General features: G+C 33.5%; 2 protein-coding genes across 32 annotated transcripts in view; one reads left to right on the top strand and one right to left on the bottom strand.

Annotated features, from left to right (window-relative positions):
• Positions 1-23,590, bottom strand: part of LOC126893466 (protein claret segregational-like) — a 649,821-nt gene that overhangs the window by 303,438 nt on the left and 322,793 nt on the right. For 20 of the 21 annotated variants that reach the window (XM_050663706.1, XM_050663692.1, XM_050663700.1 and 17 more), the window contains one exon: positions 7,709-8,011. The exons of the other annotated variant lie outside the window; for it this stretch is intronic. In XM_050663706.1, coding sequence (XP_050519663.1) covers positions 7,709-8,011 — 303 coding nt within the window. The remainder of the gene's footprint in view (positions 1-7,708; positions 8,012-23,590) is intronic. 21 annotated transcript variants of the gene reach the window in all.
• Positions 1-23,590, top strand: part of LOC126893469 (protein disulfide-isomerase A6 homolog) — a 504,458-nt gene that overhangs the window by 178,278 nt on the left and 302,590 nt on the right. The window contains exon 8 of one of the 11 annotated variants that reach the window (XM_050663727.1): positions 14,921-15,467. The exons of 9 other annotated variants lie outside the window; for them this stretch is intronic. In XM_050663727.1, the coding sequence (XP_050519684.1) occupies positions 14,921-14,924 (4 nt within the window). In that variant the 3' untranslated portion in view covers positions 14,925-15,467. Of the gene's footprint in view, positions 1-4,845; positions 4,958-14,920; positions 15,468-23,590 lie in introns of those variants that run through there. One more of the 11 variants, XM_050663719.1, reaches the window with a different exon arrangement.

The following is a 23,590-nucleotide window of genomic DNA, read 5'->3' on the forward strand; positions in this document are numbered from 1 at the left end:
AGATGAATATGACGGAGAGAGACATTATGACGAAAATATAAACAACGATGAGCAACCGGCGTCTTTTCACGACGGCGCTCACTAAAAACCAAAAATCAAACAGGAATCTTTTGTCACCCCAAGGAGTTTATTAAATTGGCAGGAAACAACGAAAAGAAAAATGGAGTTAATTTAAAATTTGTGGATGGATTTATCAACGAGAAACCAATTAAAATTATGATAGACACTGGATCTGAAATAACATTGGTCAACAGAAAACTAATAGAAGAAGTTAACTTAACAAACTTAATTTATAAAATACCTAGGGTAAATTTAGTGGGCGCAAACAAACGGACATTGGCAACTATAAATGAAGGCATACGAGTAATGGTACGACTGGGCAAGAATATGTATGCACTACAATGTGTAATAATGCCAAACATGTCACATGACATGATAGTAGGAGTGGACGAATTGGCAGAAAAACATGTAGTGATAGATTTTAAAAATAATACGATGAAACTAACAGAAGAAAAAGAAAAAGAACAGGACAAGGAACATGAGAAACAAAATACGGACGAATCAGATAAAGAACAAACAGTGGAAATGAATTTTGCAGCGAAGCAAGGACAAAGAAGAAAAAGGAGGAAAGGTCAGAAAAAGATAAAAGAAAATGAAACCTGTGGCTCCTCAAAAGAAGAGTTGAGCCCAGAAGAAGAAAATTTGAGAGTATCAGAAACAAAGGAAACCTGGGATTCCTCAAAAGAAGAGACGGACTCAGGAGAAGAAGAAATAAAGAAAAAAAATGAAAGTGAAAAGAATATTATTGAAACAGTGGTATTTGAAGAGGAGGTATATGCAAACGAGGATGCAGAATGCACGGTAAACATGTGTGAAGAATCTGAGAAAAAAGACAGAAAATTGATATGTGGAGAAGGGAAAGAAAAAGAATTGCGGTTGATGTTAAAAAACTACGAAAATTTGATCAATGAGGAAAACAGAGTGGCTAAAAAGTACGAACATTCATTTGAGGTGAAAAACTTGGGAAATTTTCGATCAAAGACTTACCCGATTCCATACAAGTATCGACAAGAGGTGAAAGAAGAAATAAATAAAATGTTGGAAGATCAAATCATCGAAAGATGTGATTCACCGTATGTTAACCCGATTGTGATAGTAAAGAAAAGCAGTGGAGAATTGAGATTATGTTTAGATGCCAGGAATATCAACCAGCACACTGTATCACAATATGAATCACCTCTAAACATCGAGGCCATTTTTGGAAGAATCACCGGGTCACACATATTTTCGAAAATTGACTTAAAACACAGTTTTTGGTTGATACCGTTAGCTGAAAAGTGTAGAAACTACACCGCTTTTTCTATTGATGGTATTGTCTACCGGTTTAAGGTAGTGCCGTTTGGATTGCAGAGTGCTTGTGCTGCACTCGTCCGAGCTCTACATACCATTTTGAATCGCCACGAAGATTTCATAGTTCATTATATCGATGATTTATTAATTTTTTCACAAGATACTCAGAGTCATCTGAAACACATAGAAATAATTCTGCAAGAATTGGACACAGCGGGATTGAAATTAAACATTGAAAAATGTAAATTTTTTCAAAAAGAAGTCATTTATTTGGGTTTTCAATTGGACACCAAAACAGTAAGATTATCCGAAGACAGAGTCAAGCTCATAGATGAATACCCAAGACCAACGAATTTGAAAACATTGAGAGGTTTTCTTGGCACGATTAATTATTTTAAAAAACTGATTCCCGATTTGAGCCAAAAGGAAATCCCTCTGATAAAGTTGCTTAAAAAAGGAATAAAATGGAATTGGAAAGAAGAACAGGAGGAAGCTTTCGAAACATTAAAACGAGAATTCGCAAAAGGAACGAAAATATACCACCCCATTTACAATTTACCTTTTATACTCCGAACTGATGCGTCCATACAAAAATTTGCAGGAGTTCTGTCTCAAATACAAAACGACCAAGAAGTGCCGATATGTTTTATATCGCGAGTGACTAAAACACATGAGAGAAAATATAGTGTTACAGAATTGGAGTTTGCCAGTGTACTATATTGCGTAAACAAATTGAGGTTTTACTTATTGGGAGCAAAATTCACAATCGAAACAGACCATGCAGCTTTAGTACATATCATGAAGAATAGATTAGTAAATAATAGAATACATAGAGGCATTCTATTATTACAGGAGTATGATTTTGAGTTCCGATATATAAAAGGAAAAGACAACATAATAGCCGACGCTCTAACACGGGATGAGGACACGGGAAAAAAGGAAACAATTACTCTACAGGTGGGACTAAATAGATTAATACAAGAAGAAGGGATATATTCGTTAAATGAGATAAGGACAAACCAAGAAGACCTAGAGGAAAGAGAGAAAAGAAGAGCGGAAGTAGAAAATGACATATATTTTAAGAGAATAGACGGAAAGGAACTATATTTAGTGACACAGACATTGGCCGAAAAGATAATAAAGAAATTACATGAGGACAATGGGCATATCGGTAGCAGAAAAGTTTGGCTCGTTTTTAGGGAAAATTACATCAGCCGACAGGATTACCGCATTGCAAAGGAAATTACCCAGAAGTGCGATGTATGTCAAAAATATAAGAGTCGAAATTTCAAAAACGAAAATGTTGCCAAAAATATTGTAGCCCGAAACAAACTAGACATTGTAGCAATAGATATGTTAAGCGATCTAATTATGACCACTAAAAGGAACAAACATATTCTGGTAATGGTGGATGTGTTTTCAAAATACGTAAAATTATATAGTTGCCGCACCACAAAGGGGGAGGAAATATTAAGAAAAATCGACAATTTTATAGCCATAGTAGGAACACCAAAAAAGATCCTACTGGACAATGCAACGTATTTCCGAAATGATCGTTTCAAGGGACAACTTCGAGAACGAGGAATAGAGACAAATTTTGTCAGTATCAGGCATCCACAGAGTAATCCTTCGGAACGATTCATACAGGAAGTGACGAAATTTCTTCGCATTGCAACAGATGGTCAACATCGCCACTGGGACAGGAAAATGGCGGAAATAGAAAGGTATTTAAATACAATTCCGAGCACAGTAACAAAAGAGACCCCAGAATACATCATGAAGGGTGTACTGCCGATAAGGCCATGGGAAGATCAACAGCCAAAAGAATATCAACAGGTGATTGAAACCGTACAGAGAAGATTACGGCGAAGCAACGAAAAATATATCCAAAGACAGGAAAACAATAGAAAAAGAAGACCAGTGACTTTCCAAAAGGGTGAAAAAGTACTCGTGAGGGCATTACGAGTATCAAATCTTCCTGGGGGCATTTGCGCAAAGTTGATGCCTGTTTTCGAAGGCCCGTACATCGTGAATAATGAAAATGGGATAAATAGTTATGAGTTGAGGCACAGGAACTCGGAAAAGATCCGAGGAATTTATAATATTCACGATGTATACAAATATCACGAATAAAAGACAGAATTACATGAAGTAGATAGTAAGTTAGGGTATAAGACATAGATTAAAGTAAGGAAATATACAGGGAGTTGGTTTGCCTCGAGAAAATTTATTTAAAAATGCAGATAAATTTTATCGAATACAAGGCGGGGATTTGTTATATTTCTATTTGATATAAAAATTAAAATTTGATAATTATAAACAAAATTCAATTTAATATAAAATATTTTCAATTTGCTCAACCACGGGCATATAAATTTAGAACACCCTGTATACAACAAATTGTTATATTTAATTTTAAGAAGTGATTAGACGAACTCGGGACAGTGCGCTTACAATAAACAAAGTGAATGACGCGGACCATTATCGTTCTTCTCGGAAGGTCGATCATTAGCCTATGCTAAATAAACTCAGTGAAATAGATGATAGTTCATTATCGTTTTTCGCGGAAGGTTTCGATCATTAGCCTATGCTGAATAGACTCATTTGAAAGAGAGAATAGATGATTAAAATTTGTAAATAATAGAAAGTAAGTTAGAATGGGAATTAAATATTTTCTTTTGAAATCCATTAAGCATATTTAGAAAGATTAAAAATTGGTTTTGAGGAATATGACGAATGAGAGTTGGTGGTGGAAGATTGATTTGTGAATTTGGAAGGGATATTTAGAAAGTAGGGGAATAAATGACAAAGTGAGATCAGAATGTTTTGAGCTGTCGAGAAGTGAAGTCGAGTAGTAGACCGTAGTGTACGGATAGTGAGAAAGCCGGTAGTTCCGTGAGTGTGGAGTATCTATCGTGGAACGAGAAGTAGGCCAGGTTGAGAGTAAAAGAACCTCCTTGAGCCAAGAGTGTTTGTTCCGGTAGCTGATAGCAGTTTCGAAAAAGGTAGAACACAGCATCACGACCGAACAGGAACGAGAGCTATTCGAGCTAGTTCTTCAAAGGAGTACATTACTGGAAGCCAGGACGAGGTTTGATCGCAGCCAAGGATAGCAGGAACGGGTGTTATGTGAGGACATTTTCAGTTTCACCAGAAAAAGGTCAGTCTCATTTGTTTGGACATGAATGTATGGGTTTTTCGTATTAAATTCCACATAAAAATTTGAATAACATAATCAATAATATCAGAAAAGCTTCATCAAACTTAAATAGAGTTGTTAATAATAACTCATAATAGTTAAATGTTAATAAAAACTTTCAATTGATTTACAAAAGGAAATAAGGTTCCCATTTTCAAATGTTATGTTTAAGAATAATAAGAAATAGCAAATATTAAGCATTGATTGCCTTTTTGAATAAAATAAAAAAATATTTTTGATTACAATTGTAACCCATATGTGTATTTTTTTACTTTTTTCTTTTCTATTCCGATTAGGAGCCACCAAGAAATACTAGAAGCCACGAAAGTAAGTAATCAATTTATAATTCGCCCTGAGATTGAAAGCATATTGATATGTGATCTGGTTAATTAATTGGATTAGTATTAATACATTGATTAAATTAAGTAACATATAAGAATATTATCTCATATCAATAATCAAGATCACATCAGTATAAAACATATGATGTACAAACATGAAAAGTAGTCGGAGTCGGCAAAAAGTTTGAAACTTTATTGTTTATTTATGAAGCATAACGTAAACAATTAACGTAAAAAGTGAAATTATGTATAGTTCATATAATTAGCTACAATCTGTAAAAGTTTCAAGTTTCTTTATTGTAAAAAACAAGAGAATTTAAACATTTTTCGTTAAAATCGTTTTTTATTTAAACAAGTAATAAACAAAAAAATTTTTTATTGACTATTCGTGTATTGTTCCCGCAAATGCATATGTCTGCAAATTTTTAGTCATTTGCATTGAAGAAAAGGCAGTCAAATTAACGTCCAAATAAACGCCGATTTATATATAAACAAATACACTCACCGGCACAAAATTCCGCCACCCAAAATTTTTGATTAATTTTGACAATTTATAACTTTATTATTTGTGCTCCGATTTTCAAGATTCTTGCACCAGTTTGTAGGTACATGTATTGATATATCGTTTCGTATTATTCCGGTAACACAAAAATTTTGCTTGCATGGCATTATACAGGGGTGAATGGAAGCGTTGTATTTTCTCCTATCTTTAAGTTTGGTACAGTTATGGCCCTGGTAGATGGTACTATCAGGCTATTCCCCAGGCAAGGATAACACATCTTTATTCGATGCCAAACATATTGCGAGCAGTCGTTGCTGAAAGAGGTGGATATACACGCTATTGAATTATTTTGTTTTGTTGTTAACTTTGTTTTGTTTTATTAATTTTAGTGCGTTTGATATTTTTAATTAAAAAAACCTTCAAAGCAGTTTTTTTATTTACATGTCTTACAAGAAAAGAGATATTCGGATAATTCAAAAAACAAAACCTTAGTGATACCTCCACGATAATACAAAAGGAGTATGAAACAAAATCAGGCCTCCAATTTTTCCACAGAATTTTTTAAAGTTAGGAGAAAATACAAGGGGTCCGGACAAATAATCCCGGACAAAAAATCCCCACAAATAGTCCCCGGACAAAAAATCCCGATCAAAAAGTCCCCACAAATTTTTTTGGACAAAATATCCCCACAAATAATCCCGGACAGAAAATCCCTAAGAAATGTTTGCTGTTGAATAGTTCTCTAAAAGTTTTGCCGTGAATGGTGGAAGATATGGGAAATAAGCTAAGGATGTGGGAATGATGTTGTAATTGGCTTAAATCTTTTGATCACTCTGCTTTGAGTAACTCTGTTCAGAACATTGTCTATTCATGATAATAACTAACAACTATACTGAAAACAATAATCTTGATTATACTAATGTAAAAATCCGTTCCACGCATCGCCATAAAAGTTATTCAAAGCTTTTCGATTATTTTGACTTTTTTGTTGGTTTTGGGAACAAATTTATGGGCATTACTATTCGATATCAGGTTTTCAGAAAACGTAATTAAGGATCTGTGTGCATCCATAAAAAAACTTTAAAAATTTATCCATAAATCAAACCAGACATGGCTGTTCGGGGAGATGCCAGATGGGAGAAGATCTGTAGGGCTGCCTAGAAAAAGGTGGAAAGATGCAGTCTGGCGGCCTAGAAAAAGGTGGAAAAGTTATAACGCCATTGATGATGAGGATGACTAAATATTTTTGACGTTAAACTTACAAAAAGGAACAGAATTTTTTGCATTACAATCAAGATTATCGTTTTCTGGACCAGCAGTTATCATCACGAATAGACAATAAGTACAACATGATTCCCAATGCCTTAGCTTATTCCCCATATCTTCCACGATTTTTAAAAAACTCACAATTGGAATTCGACATTTGGTAATCGAAATTACAATGTATGCTTAATTTTAATCGCTAATCATTATTTTCATGCCGAAAACTGGTTTCATGGCGATTGCTATACTTTTAGAGAACTATTCGGTAGCAAAAAATTTTCTTGAGAATTGTTTGTCCGGGATTATTTGTGGGGATATTTTGTCCAAAAAAATTTGTGGGGATTTTTTGTGGGGATTTTTTGTCCGGGGATTATTTGTCCGGGGATTATTTGTGGGGATTTTTTGTGGGGATTTTTTGTCCGGGGATTTTTTGTCCGGGGATAATTTGTGGGGATTTTTTGTCCGGGATTATTTGTCCGGGGATTATTTGTCCTAGCTTCAAATACAACGCTTCCATTCACCCCGTATAATGCCATCTAAGCTAAAAATTTATGTTCCGGAATAATAACAAAAAACATATATACATGTACCTACAAAATGATGTAAAAATCTTGAAAATCGAAGTACAAATAAGAAAGTTATAGACTGTCAAACTTAATCAAAAATTTTGGGTGGCGGAATTTTGTGCCGGTGAGTGTATATGAGCGTTCAAAATTTGAAACTTTATTGTTTATTTATGAAGCATAACGTAAACAATTAACTTAAAAAAGTGAAACTATGTATAGTTCATATCATTAGCTACAATCCGTAAAAGTTTCAAGTTTCTACATTGTAAAAAACAAGAGAATTTAACCATTTTCCATTAAAATCGTTTTTTTTTATTTAAACAATTAATAAACATAATTTTTTTTTATTGACTATTCGTGTATTGTTCCCGCGAATGCATATGTCTGCAAATTTTCATTCATTTGCATTGAAGAAAAGTCAGTTAAATTAACGTCTAAAGATTTGATGCAAACTATTGAAGTAAAGAAAAGCGTTTAAAAAGCATACCTTTTAAATCTTGTACGGTGTTTTGAAGTTGTCTCCTCGCTATCTCACTTTGCAAATAATCTTTACGTAACTTCTCGTTTGTAGTTTTTAAATCAATACATTCATTATTACTACTTCTTAATTCATCTATTAATCTGTTATTTTCTTCTTGTAATTTATTGCACTTCGTTGTAATTTCAGTATTTAATGTTCTTAGTGTTGCATAATCAGTTTTTACAGTTTTTATTTCTGTTTGTAAATCACAATTTTCCGTATCTTTATTGCCAATTATTTCATCAAAATTTTTTCTAATCTCTTCAGTAGCTAAAGACAAAGAAAAAAGCTGAATTTAGCAAAAAATATACATAAAAAAAGTATTTTTTGGCGCTACAAAACAGCCAAAGAGCACCAAAGTAATTATTGAGCCCCAACATTACCTACCAAATTTTAAAATGTCTCAAAAATAATATTTGGCAACCAAAAATATTTGGTGCTCAATAATACTGAGCACCAAAAAATAAGAACGAATTATCAACATGTACACACAACAAGCCAGCTCCTAGAATGCAACAGAAGAGCCACTAACAATGGATTAGAATCTTTTAATAGGGTTATTAAACACAGTAACACACTTTGAGACCGCTGTCTTCTTTCTCGTTTTTTATTGCTTCTGAAAAGGTAACTGATTGGTCAAGTAAATATAAACTGCGAAACTACATGGTTTCAAAGCAGCCAAATGTGACTTTAAAACAATGGACAAATACCAGTGGGCTAAAATCAGAACACTGGTAGAAAAAACCACGGAATACAGGGTGTCCCGAAAAGATTGGTCATAAATTATACCACACATTCTGGGGTCAAAAATAGTTCAATTGAACCTAACTTACCTTAGTACAAATGTGCTCATAAAAAAAGTTACAGCCTTTTGAAGTTATAAAATGAAAATCGATTTTTTTCAATATATCGAATACTTTTAGAGATTGTTTATTGAAAATGGACATGTATCATTCTTATGGTAGGAACATCTTAAAACAAAATTATAGTGAAATTTGTCCACCCCATAAAAAATTTATGGGGGTTTTGTTCCCTTAAACCCCCCCAAACTTTTGTGTACGTTCTAATTAATTCATTATTGTGGTACCATTAGTTAAACACAACGTTTTTAACACTTTTTTGCCTCCGAGTATTTTTTCGATAAGCCAGTTTTTACCGAGCTGCGGCTTCTTTTTCAATATATTTACGTAAAAATTTTATGGGGGTTTTGTTCCTTTAAACCCCCTAAATGTTTGTGTACGTTCCAATAATTAAACTATTACATATTTTGGTACCATTAGTTAAACACAGTGTTTTTAAAACTTTTGCCTCTTAGTCTTTTTTCATGTCACCTTTTCTTGAGATGTAGCTTCTTTTTCAAAATATACCTAAAAATGTAAATTATAAATAAATTTTCAGATTATTAACAGGTCGCTATAATCGTATACCATATACCTACAAATATGTGGTGGATTCGACAAATATTCAAAATATCTCGATAAACACTGGCTTATCGAAAAAGTACTAAGAGGCAAAAAAGTTTTAAAAACATTGTGTTTAACCAATGGTGTCACAATAATAATTTAATTGGAACGTACACAAAAGTTTGGGGGGTTTAAGGGAACAAAACCCCCATAAAATTTTTATGGGGTGCACAAATTTCACTTTAATTTTTTTTTAAGATGTTGCTGCCATAAAAATGCCACATGTCCATTTTCAATAAAAAATCTCCGAGAGTTTTCGATATATGAAAAAAAATCGATTTTTATTTTCTAACTTCAATGGGCTGTAACTTTTTTTGTGTGCACTATTGTATATAGGTAAGTGAGGTTCAATCAACCTATTTTTGACCCCAGAATATGTGGTATAATTTATGACCAATCTTTTCGGGACACTTTGTATAATGTACCTTTACATATGGCATTTATTGACTTTCACAAGGCTTTCGACAGTATTGAAACCTGATCCTTTTTGTCAGCCTTAAGGGAAGCTCGAATAGACTCACGGTACACTACACTCATTAAAAACATTTATGAACAGGCCACATTCCACATCAAAATCAATGAAGACGAAAAAACCGAAAAAATACGCGTTGGTAAAGGTATTAGACAAAGTGATACTATTTCACCAAAACTTTTTACCTTAGCATTTTAAAATGTATTCAAACAGCTCGACTGGGGCGAAAAAGGTCTAAACATTGATGGTGTATGTTTGAGTCATTTGAGGTTTGCGGACGACATAGTATTATTCAGTACAGATATCAAGGAACTGGAGCAAATGATGAAGGAATTAAACCAGCAATCAAATAAAATAGATCTCAAAATGAATCTTCAGAAAACAAAAATAATGAGTAATGTACAAACTAATCTTTTTATTGACAACGTCAGTCTTGAAAATGTAGACCACTATATTATAATCTTGGACATAACATTAAAATCGGCAAAGAAAACCAAATAGCCGAAATAAAAAGATGCATACAATTGTCTTAGGTAACTTTCGGCAAGTTAAGCTTTATCTTGAAGAATAAAGATATACCAATGTGTCTAAAACATAGAGTTTATGACAAATGTATCTTGAATGTAACTACATATGGATGAGAGACCATGGCCTTTACAAAGAAAACCTTAGAGTAGCTCAGTACAACCCAAAGAGCGATGGAGAGGGCCATGCTAGGGATTAGTTTGAGAGACAGAATTCGAAATATCGACATTCGTGAAAGAACAAGGATTACTGATGTCGCAGAATGTATAGCAAGGCTCAAGTGGCAATGGGTCGGACATGTTGCCCGAGATAATCCCGAAAAATGGACAGAGACTAACAAACTGGAGACCAAGAGAGAACAGGCGATGAGTAGGCAGACCACAGAAGAGGTGGGTAGATGATATCAAACAAGTCGCGGGCAAGCAGTGGATGAGAATTACCAAGAGTAGAAATCGATGGAAGCAAATGGAAGAGGCCTATGTCCAGCAGTGGACGAACAAGGCTGAAGAAGAAAGGGCTAAACTACCTAAGAGGGTGCCCAAAAACATGAATATGAAGACAAAACTCATTTTAGTCATGGACCAAATTTGATGATTACATGATACAGTGTTTTAGTGAATGTAAAGTGTTTTTGCCGAAGAAAAAAGATGACTGGGTGCAAGGTACTTCTAATTTATTGTCCAATGTTCATCAAGGAATATATGTGCGAACATGTTTTTGGAATGACCATTTGGCTTAAGGGGTCATATACGTTTCTCGAGCTTAAAAAGTAGTCTAAATGTAATGATAAATTGTACGAAAACTATTGGGCTAATTGATTTCATTTTTTTTTTAATTTTAAAGGTGGAGCATAAAACATATGTTAAAAGTTAAAAAATAATTAAAAACATGGCGGCTGCGTCCAGTGGCGTAGAACATGTTTTTTTGGTGAGGTCAAACGGTGGGCATGATAATAGTCCGGTCGGCAGGTTGTGGAAAAGGGGCGTCACGACGAAAAATTCCGAAGTTAATGAAATTTTAGGATGTTGTTTGTACATGTTTACTGATGTCAAATCCAAGTTTTCGACCTCGAGGAGGTTGTGGAAAATTTTTGACGGCCGAAAAACCTCGAAATTTTCAGACTTGTTTCAGTTTGTCGCTCTTAACTCTAAAACGGTCAATCCTACGTGAAAAGCTATCATATAGTAATTTAAAGACGGCACAATTTCCCGTCGATCAAAAAAAAAGTCCGGAATCGGTCCAATAGATAAACTTTTACGGGCGATCAAAAAATGACAATTTTTTCTAATTTTGTTAAAATCTAGCATAACCTCATTTTCAAAGTGCTGTAGCTTTACAGCATCACTCCCAATTGCCAACCCCCTCCCTAAAAGTTGTAGAGCATCAACAAGAGAGTTCAAAAACCACAAAAATTTTAAAATTGGCCTAATTTTTGAAATTTTAGAACCTGTTTTTTTAAAATTGGCGTTTCTCGAAAGTAGCTCCCACCTGGTTTTATGCTCTTTCCTGGGGCTTATTCAACCCTATAACCCACAATCGTCTCTGATACCATTCCGTATCGACCTAGGGACGTAATAAGGATTTACCTATGTATGTAGGATTATTGAAGATATATGTATTTAAATCTACCGTATCCATATTATCAGGATATTTCATCGGTCAGGATTTATTATCCTTTAGTAGAAAATATCTGTAGGTATAGGCCAGTGCAAATAGCGTAAAAAAATGGGTCAACTAAGAAATAATCCCGTTGTTCCAATTTTTAATATGTTTTTTGAACTGGTTCCCTAATGTAAAATCTTTTATTCTATCAAACTTACGGTAAAAGATAGAAGGTTATGAATATGAAACATATCTTGCTTTGAGCGAAAAATGCGCCTCTAAAGCTGAAAGAAGGCTGAAAAGTTCTTAAATACTTTTTCTTCAATTCTTAATGAAACAAAAACGAATGTATTGATATATAAATAAAAACTGATTGAACATATTTAAGTTGAATTTGTATTTGATACACAAAGTGATTAAAAAAATAAGGTTGCACCTACATTTTGCGGTTTATTGATAGAATTGATAATATATACAAATATAAATACACGTAAATATTATACCGCAGAGTTAACACATTCAGTGCAGGACCCTAAAACCCGATTCATATTTTCAAGTTAATTTAAAACTTCAAACTCCTTACTTTTGTTGCATTTATTTAATAAATTCATGTATATTTTATAACGGTTGTCAATATTATTTAATAAATACTACTAAAATCTGACTGATGTTATGACGAAAAGCAAAATAAAATTAAAATAAAATAGTTGTAAAAGTTAGTGTTGTTTTGAATAAGAGGAAAAATATCCAAAATGTATATGTGAAAAAAAAAACTAATTTGATTGGAAATTTTCATTTTATTTGCCAGAAAATAAAAACACTTGAATCAATAGCTAATCAGCCCTATTCTGTAACTTTTAACAAATCGAATAGAAATGACCAAGTCGAATCGTAATTACCCAAAATCGGAATGTTTGATATCTATCGCATCATTTTTGTGTTTGGATTGGTATTCTGTAACTCATATCGTAATCGAAATCCCTGACTTCTATTTCACGCGGTTCTGAGGTGGTGGCAACCCCGCATTAACTAGCGAAATTATTGTTCTGTGACTGGATCTAAATTTACAATATGACATCGTTGCCATATCCTCAATGTTTTCATACTATCCTCAAGTTTTGAAAAATAAATAAAGTATTAAAGTTAATTAAAATTGATATAAAAAAGAAGATAAACTGATAAATAAAAAAGATAAGTGAAGATAAGAAGTATAAATGGTTTTAAATCAAAGATATTTAAATTGATGTTACTAATTCATTATTATTAATATATAATTTAAAATCGATATTACTAATAATATGCAATCTTTAAGATTCAATTAGAGCTGAAATAACTGCTAAACAAATTTTCCAAAAAATGGCATCTTTTCTATAATTTGTTCAGACTATGAGCGTTGACTGATAAATATACAAGTATACTGGCATTGTTTAAGAAAGGAGTCTAGTTATAAAATGATACTGGTATAATATATTTATCCATCAACGCATCAGAAGTCTATCGTATGCTATTCTTGTACATTATACCGTTGATTGAAATTGTACAAGAAATTACCAACAAAATGATGGCAACACTGCGAGAGGCAAACGTTCATTCATGTGCCAAGCCAAATAGCAAATAAATAAGGTTAGGTCCAAGGTCCAATTCATACTCGTACAACATGTCTAAATTAAATATATAATTACAAATAACACCACAGACTAAAAATTAAGCAGCTAAAAAAGGTACAAACACTATAAATAATTATAAAATAAGTAGTAATCAATTATTTTTATATATAAAATATAAACGTCAAAACAAAACAAAATGCGCTTGCGTCAACCACAATTCCGATAATCGAAATCTCATCTCGACAGGGTAAATGCTGTCGAAGTGATTTCTATTCACATTACGATTGTAGAGATTCCGAAGTAGTTATGGAATACGGATTTGGACTATTTCTATTCGACTTGGCCACTTCTATTCGATTTTACTGACTTCTATCATCGAAATGAGTTACAGAATAGGCGTGATTGTTTATAAAAATTGAACACATTTTAAAGGAATTCCCTGACTAAAAGTTCACTTATCTTTTACAGGTATAAGTTGAAACTGTTTTCTATGCAACAATAGGTTAATCCTTTCAGTTGGCAAATGACCTTTTACTGAATAGTTTTAAGGTGAATAGTTTTACTAATATAATCTTTTTGAGCGAAATGAAGTGTTTTGAAGTTATTACATTTATTACCATTTGGGTATGACCTGGTTCTCCGCATATACGAGTACACCTACATGCAAAGGTAAATCCTTATTACAGCCTTAGGTCTTTACTAGGTCTTTACTAGGTCTTTAGGAGCTACTTTCGAGATATGCCAATTTTAGGAAAACAGTATCTAAAATTTGAAAAATTAGGCCAATTTTAAAATTTTTGTTGTTTTTGAACTCTCCTGTTGATGCTCTACAACGTTTAGGGAGGGGGGTAGGCAATTGGGAGTGATGTTGTAAAGCTACAGCACTTTGAAAATGAGGATATGCCAGATTTTAACAAAATTAGAAAAAATTGTCATTTTTTGATCGCCCGTAAAAGTTTATCTATTGGACCGATTCCGGACTTTTTTTTTTGATCGACGGGAAATTGTGCCTTCTTTAAATTACTATATAATAGCTTTTCACGTAGGATTGACCGTTTTAGAGTTATGAGCAACAAACTGAAACAAGTCCGAAAATTTCGAGGTTTTTCGGCCGCCAAAAATTTTCCACAACCTCCTCGAGGTTGAAAACTTGGATTTGACATCACTAAACATGTACAAACAACACCCTAAAATTTCATTAACTTCGGAATTTTTCGTCGCTAAAAGTACTTGCCGACTGGACTATAACTGCTTAACCGTTCGTCCGATTAACGTAATTTTTGGCATACATATTCTAAATTAGATTCACTATCGTGTGACGAGAGCTTTTTTGATTAAATTTAACCATTTTCGAATAGCAATAAAAAAAAGACAATTTTTTTGGTGAAAATTACGACTTTTTTTTAAATTTCGACCATTTCCGTAATTTTTTTTTTCTTCTTAAATTCCTCTCGTCACACGAGAACTATGACTCTAAAAAATGATAAAAATTAAACAATTTTTGTTTCAGATAAATATTACAAGCTGAATCATGCCCACCGTTTGACCTGAAAAAAAAACACGTTCTACATCATTGGAGGCAGCCGCCATGTTTTTAATTATTTTTAAATTTTAACACATGTTTTATGCTCCTTAAGAGTCCACCTCTAAAATTAAAAAAAAATGAAATCAATTAGCCCAATAGTTTTCGTACAATTTATCATTACATTTAGACTACTTTTTAAGCTCGAAAAACGTATATGACCCCTTAAATACGCTATACCACCTTCTGAAACAAAAAACTTTCCTTTAGTAATGAAAGGAAAGCAGGGGCGACTGACACGGGCCAAAGTAGCTCTTACAGTTCATTAATATAATTATGATGGTTTTTCTGTGATATTTTGTATCAATATAGGTTAGAACAGATTTTTAGTTTTACATTGGTTAGTTCTTGTTGGTTTATTGGTGTTACTTTCGAGGCAGCGTAGAACTACTGATGTTTTTATTTTTAATACTTGAATGTATAATTTTGTATGCCTACGTTGTTTAATGGGCTTAAATATATATTTTGATGCCGATTTTTGGTTATTTTGCTGTTCAAGTAATATTTGTCGTGTCCTTCACAACCCAATACTTTAACGCTTAAAAATAAATAATTTGATATTAAAATTTTGGTGCTCAACTATATTTGGTGCCAAAAGACAAATGTTTCTAAATCATACAGATTTTACATTGGTGTTCGGTTAAATACAAACCTGTGGATGGAAGAGTTGTTAAAGGAAGAGAAAAGTAACGACAGCGCTAAACTATTTGGATACCTAAATGCTAAACAAAGGAAAGGCAAACCAATGGTTAAAATTGATAATGGATAATGGGAAACACCATGAAGCCATCATTAAAAAATGAAACAGAAAAATACACCTGGCACAGATAAATTTCCCAACAAAGTAATAAAAAACGGAGGAGAAAAAATATTAACATGCATCTATAAAATAATAGTTAGAATATGGGAAGCAGAAGAAATACCTGAGTGAGGATTGAAAGAAGGCAGAATGATACCAATATTTAAGAAAGGAGAAGTAAACAGGGAAGTTGAGAAAGGAGAAGAGGAATATCTCTACTGAGTACAATATACAAGATTCTAACAGCCCTCATAAGACCAAAAGTCACTCAATTCACAGAGAAAAAATTGGGGACTATCAGCAAGGGTTCAGAGAAGGCAGATCCACTACAGATGCAATCAACATAATTACCCAAACAATCGAGAAATACCATGAACACAACATATAACTCCACACCCTTTTCGTCGACTTCAGACAAGTCTTTGACTGTATTAGAAGAAATAAATTATTTATTGAAATGAAAAATCAAGATATACCAGCAAAGCTAATCAGATTAACAAAAACTATAGATGGATCTCAAGTTAAAGTAGCAACAGAAGAAGGTAGCATAAAATAAATTGGGATAGAAATAGGAGTGCGAATGCAGAGGCAACATGCACGTAGCAGGATAAAGTGTAACAACCCAAATAGAAAAGGAGAATATCGAGGGGTTCGAGCGAAAACCCGATAACTAACAAAACCATTGTTTAGAGATAATCTCGATTAAAGATTTTAGGAAGTTTGAAGAAGATTTAAAATCGTCATAGGAAGTTTTATCAAATATTTGTTATAGCCAAATGGCGGAGAATTTAATATTTAGTTAGAATAATTTATTTTAAGTTTAATTTATAAAAACGTATTTCCAAAAAAAAAACGTGATATTTATCGGGTTTTACCTCGTTGAATGAGTATAACATTTGACTTTATTGGTTTTTATTTTAAATTTTTTTAATTATAAAATAAAAGTTAATTGTATATTATTCCAACAAAAATAAACTAATCTACATTCTTTTTAGAAAATTAAAAGGTAAAATGTGTCTTCTTTCGATTATTCTCACATCATTATGTCTGGAATTCGATCTACGATATAATTACCGGTTTTTAAATTTGTTATTCAAGCATGCACCTCTTCTGGAAAATATTTTCTTGGCACATCTTTATCAAATCCGTTTTATTTGCTTCACTTATTGGAAAGGTACTTTTATATAACTTTGGTAAATTGCCCGGAGTTGGAAAGTCTATGGTTGCTTTTTGGGATGAAATTTGTTTTAGCCTTTTAGGGCGTAGAGTAGGAGTTTTTGAAGTGAAAACTTCTTTAGGGACGTTGTGCGATTTTTGGATAGGGGAAAAAGCATTGAATTCGAGACCGTCATTGCGACCGTCATCGCTTATGCTATATATTGTTTGTATGTATATATAAATTGTATAGAAGTATTTAAATTTAAAATAAATGTAAAACCTATTTTAGCATGAGGAAAAAATATTTATTTCGCGACCGTCATCTCTTCGACGAAATAAATTTTATACGTATCTATATTATGTGTATCTACACATAAATTGTATAGAAGTATTTAAATTTAAAATAAATGTAAAACCTATTTTTCGATAGGGAAAAAGGATTTATTTCGCGACCGTCATCGCGACCGTCATCTCTTCGGCGAAATAAATTTTGTACGTATATGTATTGAAGTGAAAACTTCTTTAGGGACGTTGTGCACTTTTTGGATGGGAAAAAGTATTAAATTGGCGACCGTCATAGCTTCGAAGAAATCAATTTTTGAAGTGGAAACTTCTTGACGGTCGTTGTGCACTTTTTGGATGGGAAAAAATTATTAAATTAGCGACCGTCATCGTTTCGACGAAATAAATTTTTGAAGTGAAAATTTCTTTAGGGACGTTGTGCACTTTTTAGATAGGGAAAAAGTATTGAATTAGCGAACGTCATCGCAACCGTCATCGCTACGGCAAAATAAATTTTTAAAGTGAAAACTTCTTTTGGGAACGTTGTGCACTTTTTAGATGGGGAAGAAGTATAGAATTAGCGACCGTCATCGCTTCGGCGAAATAAGTTTTTGAAGTGAAAACTTTTTTAGGGACGTTGTGCACTTTTTGGATGGGGAAAAATTATTAAATTTTAATGGGGAGAAAGTAATAAATAATCGACCGTCATCGCTTCGACGAAATAAACATTTGAAGCAAAAACTTCTTTAGGGACGTTGTGCTCTTTTTGGATGGAAAAAAAGTATTAAATTATCGACCGTCTTCGCGACCGTCATCGATTCGATGAAATAAATTCGAGAAGTGAAAACTTCTTGAGGAACGTTGTGCACTTTTGGATGGGGAAAAGTATTGAATTATGGACCGTCATCGCTTCGACGAAATAAATATTTGAAGTAAAACTTCTTTCCCATATAGCACACAACGTCCGATGTACGTCCATATAACGTACATTTAAAGTCCAAACGTCCATGGACCAAAACTGGACGTACTATGTACGTACATTACGGGACGTCCATTGGACGTTTGATTTCAACGTACATTGGACATCCATTTGTGGTCCATGGATATTTTACACAAAACGCGACTATTATATTAAGTCCCAATACAAACTAAATGAGAATCTTCTTGACAACGTTGTCGCTCTTCGCGCTATCGGTCGTGAAAGGTAGTATTAGGCAGGTACTTTTAGGGGATTATCGCTGTTAATTGTTGTGGAATACTGAAGGAGGGTTTATTTATGATAATTCACAGAATGGCAAACCTGCTTGTAATATACAACAACGGTACTGACTCTAAAAATAGTTTGGGAACAGAAACAGAACAGAGATTAAACCTCTTTTAATGTGCATGCTTCCTAAGGCGTCATTATCTGAATCTCGTCTTTATGAAAATACATCCTGTGATATATTTGTGTTTTCTGTTTATCGTGCAAGTGCAGTCGTGCATTAATAAAGTTCCTAGTTCCTATAATAAAGTATATATTATAATGAAGTTATAGTAAAGAGAAATAAAAAAGGTCTTTTGTGTAATATTTTTAAGTATAAGTTTAGTATTATAAGGAACAATTTCCTATAAAGGCTTTTTGCTATGTATTCACAAAATTATGGATACTAGATTGCTTTCTGAAAAGTGCCCTACAAATGTCCATAAGACGTACATTGAATGTACATAAGGTGTACACTGAAAGCTCCAATACAACGTACAATGTACGTTTGTAACGGACGTTCTATGGACGTCCAATTTTGTGAACTCTGGACATTCGTTGGACGTCCATCGGATGTCCATTGTACCTTAGCGGGACGTCCATTGGACGTTCCAATGTACACAGATGTACGTCCATTGGATGTCCATAAAACGTACTTGTGCTATCTGGGTTAGGGACGTTGTGCACTTTTTCGATGGAAAAAAGCATTAAATTAGCGACCGTCATCGCTTCGATGAAATCAATTTTTGAAGTGGAAACTTCTTGACACCGTTGTGCACTTTTTGGATGGGAAAAAAATATAAATTAGCGACCTTTATCGCTTCGACGCAATAAATTTTTGAAGTGAAAACTTCTTTAGGGAAGTTGTGCACTTTTTGGATGGGGAAAAATTATTAAATTGGCGACAGTCATCGCTTCGACGAAATACATTTTTAAAGTGAAAACTTCTTTAGGAACGTTGTGCACTTTTGGATGGCGGAAAAGTATTGAATTAGGGACCGTCATCGTTTCAACGAAATAAATATCTGAAGTGAAACTTATTTAGGGACGTTGTGCACTTTTTCGATGTAAAAAAAGTATTAAATTAGCGACCGTCATCGTTTCGATGAAATCAATTTTTGAAGTGGAAACTTCTTGAGGGACGTTGTGCACTTTTTGGATGGGGAAAATATTATATTAGCGAACCTTCATCGGCTCGACGAAATAAATTTTTGAAGTGAAAACTTCTTGAGGAACGTTGTGCACTTTTTGGATAAGGAAAAATTATTAAATTAGCGACCGTAATCGCTTCGACGAAATAAATTTTTTAAGTGAAAACTTTTATAGGGACGTTGTGCACTTTTTTATGGAGGAAAAGTATCGAATTAGGGCCGTAATCGCTTCGACGAAATAAATATTTGAAGTGAAACTTATTTAGGGACGTTTTGCACTTCTTGGATGGGGAAAAATATTGAATTTGTGACCGCCATCACTTGGCTGAAATAAATTTTGTACATATATAAATTATGTGTATGTATACATAAATAGCATAGGGCAAAAGCATCGCGTATATCGAATATGGTATAGGTGTAGCACTTTTTTTAGGATGGGGTAAAAGCATTGAGCTCGTAAATTATATATTATAAGAAGTTTTCACTTCTGTCGGCACTCCCACGAGTGCCTGTAATTTTTTTTTAATTCAAACCAATATCTTCTGATATTTTTATTAACTGGTTACCGTTTTCCGCTATTGTCTTCTTTAGGATATCATCCAGTAGAATCACTGGTAACTGCAGCATATTATCTCATCTGAAAATATACACAGCGTTTTTTAAAAAACTTTTGCCACACTGGAATTCATTCATGGTAAGCTGGTGGAAAGAAACATTTCTTACTAAATGTTCGTTCCTTTCTTTGGGAAGTTTTAGGGACAAATCTAGTCCTAATTAGTTTGACAGTTATATTGTACAAAATAAAAATTTTTCTAGACTAGACTACTACTACTAGACAACAGTAATTTCTACAGAGTTTCAATAGTCTTCAGACAACTTTTCAGTACACTTAAAAAAGCGTACACTTAAAAGCGGCTGGCCTGGACGACATACGAACAGAGCAAATAAAGAACTTTGGACTAAAAACCGTAGAGTGGCTCGTAAAAATGATGAATTGCTGCATCCGTACATTACAAATCCCCAAAATCTGGAGAAAAGCTAGAGTGGTAGCCCTCTTAAAACCAGGGAAGGATCCGGCGGATACAAAGAGTTTTAGACCTGTATCTCTCTTGTGCCACCTTTTCAAGGCCTTTGAAAGAATGATACTGAACCGGATCGCAGAATATGAAACATTACGATTATTAGGAACATTAATGTGTTGAAAGAATTTTAACAACCCTAACTCTTGAGCAACATCTATTGCAGGATCCCCTCCAGGACACTGAACCATTAATCCATACTCGTCATTCAGCCAAGTTGCATTGGGTAGGTTGTAATCGCCAAATATGTATATGTTAAGTGAAGTGTAACGTATGGTAATATCTTCTATAGATTGACAATGCAAACTGTAAGTATCTCGTGAAGATTGTGGGGGAATGTATACTCCACCCACCACAAACCTTGTTGTTTTATATTGGCATAGGATATAGATTTGCTCAACTCTGTCCTCATTAATAGAGATACGTTGAGATTGTATCTTCTTGCTCACAAAAACCAGAACACCACCACCGCTTTGTTTGGGACTCGTCCTTAAAGATCTGTCAAATCTGTAGATATTAAAGCCAACACATGTAATCTCACAATCGGTTATATTATCATTAAGGTTACTTTCAGCAAATATTATAATGTTTATTATACAGAGTAAAGCCAGATAATTGAACAATGTAGGTTTAATAGGACTTACTTTTAAAATGACTTACAAATAAATGCGTACTTTATACTTAGTGCTTATAAAGGTTAAACATAAACATACGTCGGTTCTCTTGTAGTCAACGTATGTCCAATTGTCCAAATATATCGCCACACTCTTACGAGAACGTTTACAGCCCTAAGGCGCAATCTTAAAGAAGTGGGTCACTTTCTTCTGATGCATGGTGTTATAGCGACTTGACGCAGCGATGTTGAACCATTTACGCATAAACATACATCGACCGGTAACGCAGCAGAGTTTTGCTCCACATAACGTAGAGCCACATCCAGAGCTTTAGTGGCATCTGCGTATATCACTCGACCTGAGAGGGAAACTTCTTCCTCGCTTTCTTCATCTTCATTAGGGTTGCCTTGAGGTTGAACCAACTCTACAATGACTTAATCCGTAAATTCTTGGTACCCATTGTCGTCAGCTTCAATCCATTCTGTAATTGCACTATCTTCTTCGTTTTCACACCCTGGAAGTTATACAACTTCTAGGAGGTTATCTTGTAATGAAGATTGGAAAAATGGACCTTCTTTAGATCTAGCCACAACTTTTTCCACAATTTTCTAATTAAACTATCAGGCAGTTGTCCCAGACCTCAGCCACAGAATAAATAGCATCTTTTAGTGATTTTTTTTCAGGTTGTCAGTAATGAAACTTTCCTCGCCTTCTAATACAGTCCGTACCAAATTTTTTGTATGATACAGATTTGTAAACTGCAGAACACCCCGGTCCATGGGTTGCACTAGCGGGGTCACATTTGGTGGTAGGAAAACAGCTTTAATTTCGTCACATATAATCTCCATTACCTCAGGGTGTAAGGTAGTATTGTCTAAGAAAAAGAGGGCTCTTTTGGGAAGCCCCACTTCCTTATTGAATTTTCGAAACGGATGGTTTAACTAGTTTTTTAAATCATTCCTTAAAACGTACACTATTCATCCATGCTTTTCTTTTGGCCCTGAAATAAACAGGCAAAGCGTTCATGTTATTCAAAGCTTGTGGTTTTTTAGATTTGCCAACGACCGTTAACAGTGGCATCAATCTGAGATGGGTGTGAGAGGGAAAGAGTGAGACCGGTGCAGCGACTCAAAATTAACGACAACGAAAGCTTTGAATAAATTATAAGTTAACTTTCAGATAATCCGAACAGGCTGTCCCCCCAATTAGTTCGGATTTGTTGGGTTCTACCGTATAAGCAATTTTATTAAAATTCTAGATTTACTTTATTATCGGACACTGGAATTTTGCTTCTTTCAAGTATGTACACGAAAGATTGTCACCCTAATTTGTATCTCATGCTGAAATTATGCGATCCTACTGTATATTCAATTCAAATGTTAGAAATATGTGCTTGTTTGAGGATTGTTCAAGCCATTTTATATTGAATCGATTTTAGTTTTTTGTTATACAGGGTGAGTCATGAGGAACTGTACATACTCCTACCTCGTATAGAGGCCCCTATGGGGAATAACAAATGACCATTAAAAAGTGCCTGCTCCCATTGTTTAATAATATACAGGGCGAGTTTCGCATTTTGACAGAAATTTGTATTCGTCATAATTTTTGAACGATCAGATCGATGTGTCTCTTATTTTGGCCAATCGTTACACTATTACCACCTAATCAACTGATTTATTCAAACTAGAAAAAAATCAGGTCCGGCTTTAAAAAAATTAGTTCGTTTGGGTCTTTGAAAAAATTTAACCCTGTATACGCTTTTTGAAAACTCTAATATGAATTTTACAAATTAGACAAATAGGCAATTAAAATGGCATATTTATTTTTTTTCCGCACACTATTACTTAATTTTTTATAACAAAATCAAATTTGACTATGAATTAAAAGTTTGGTAAAGTGAACCATAGATTTAACAAAATTAACTTTTATTACCAAAATTAATTTTTTTTAACAAATATTTAATTTATGTTACCACCCAATCAACTGATTTATTCAAACTAGAAAAAAATCAGGCCCGGATTTAAAAAATAAGTTCGTTTTGGTCTTAGAAAAAAATTTCACCCTGTATACGCTTTTTGAAAACTTTAATATAAATTTTACAAATTAGACAAATAGGCAATTAAAATGGCGTATTTATTTTTTCCCCACACGATTACTTAATTTTTTATAAAAAAAAAATCAAATTTGACTATGAATAATTAAAAGTTTGGTAAAGTGAACCATAGATTTAAAAAAATTAACTTTTATTACCAAAATGAATTTGTTTTGAACA

This window comes from Diabrotica virgifera, chromosome 10 (genome assembly GCF_917563875.1).
Source record: "Diabrotica virgifera virgifera chromosome 10, PGI_DIABVI_V3a".
Taxonomy (NCBI): Eukaryota; Metazoa; Arthropoda; class Insecta; order Coleoptera; family Chrysomelidae; genus Diabrotica; species Diabrotica virgifera.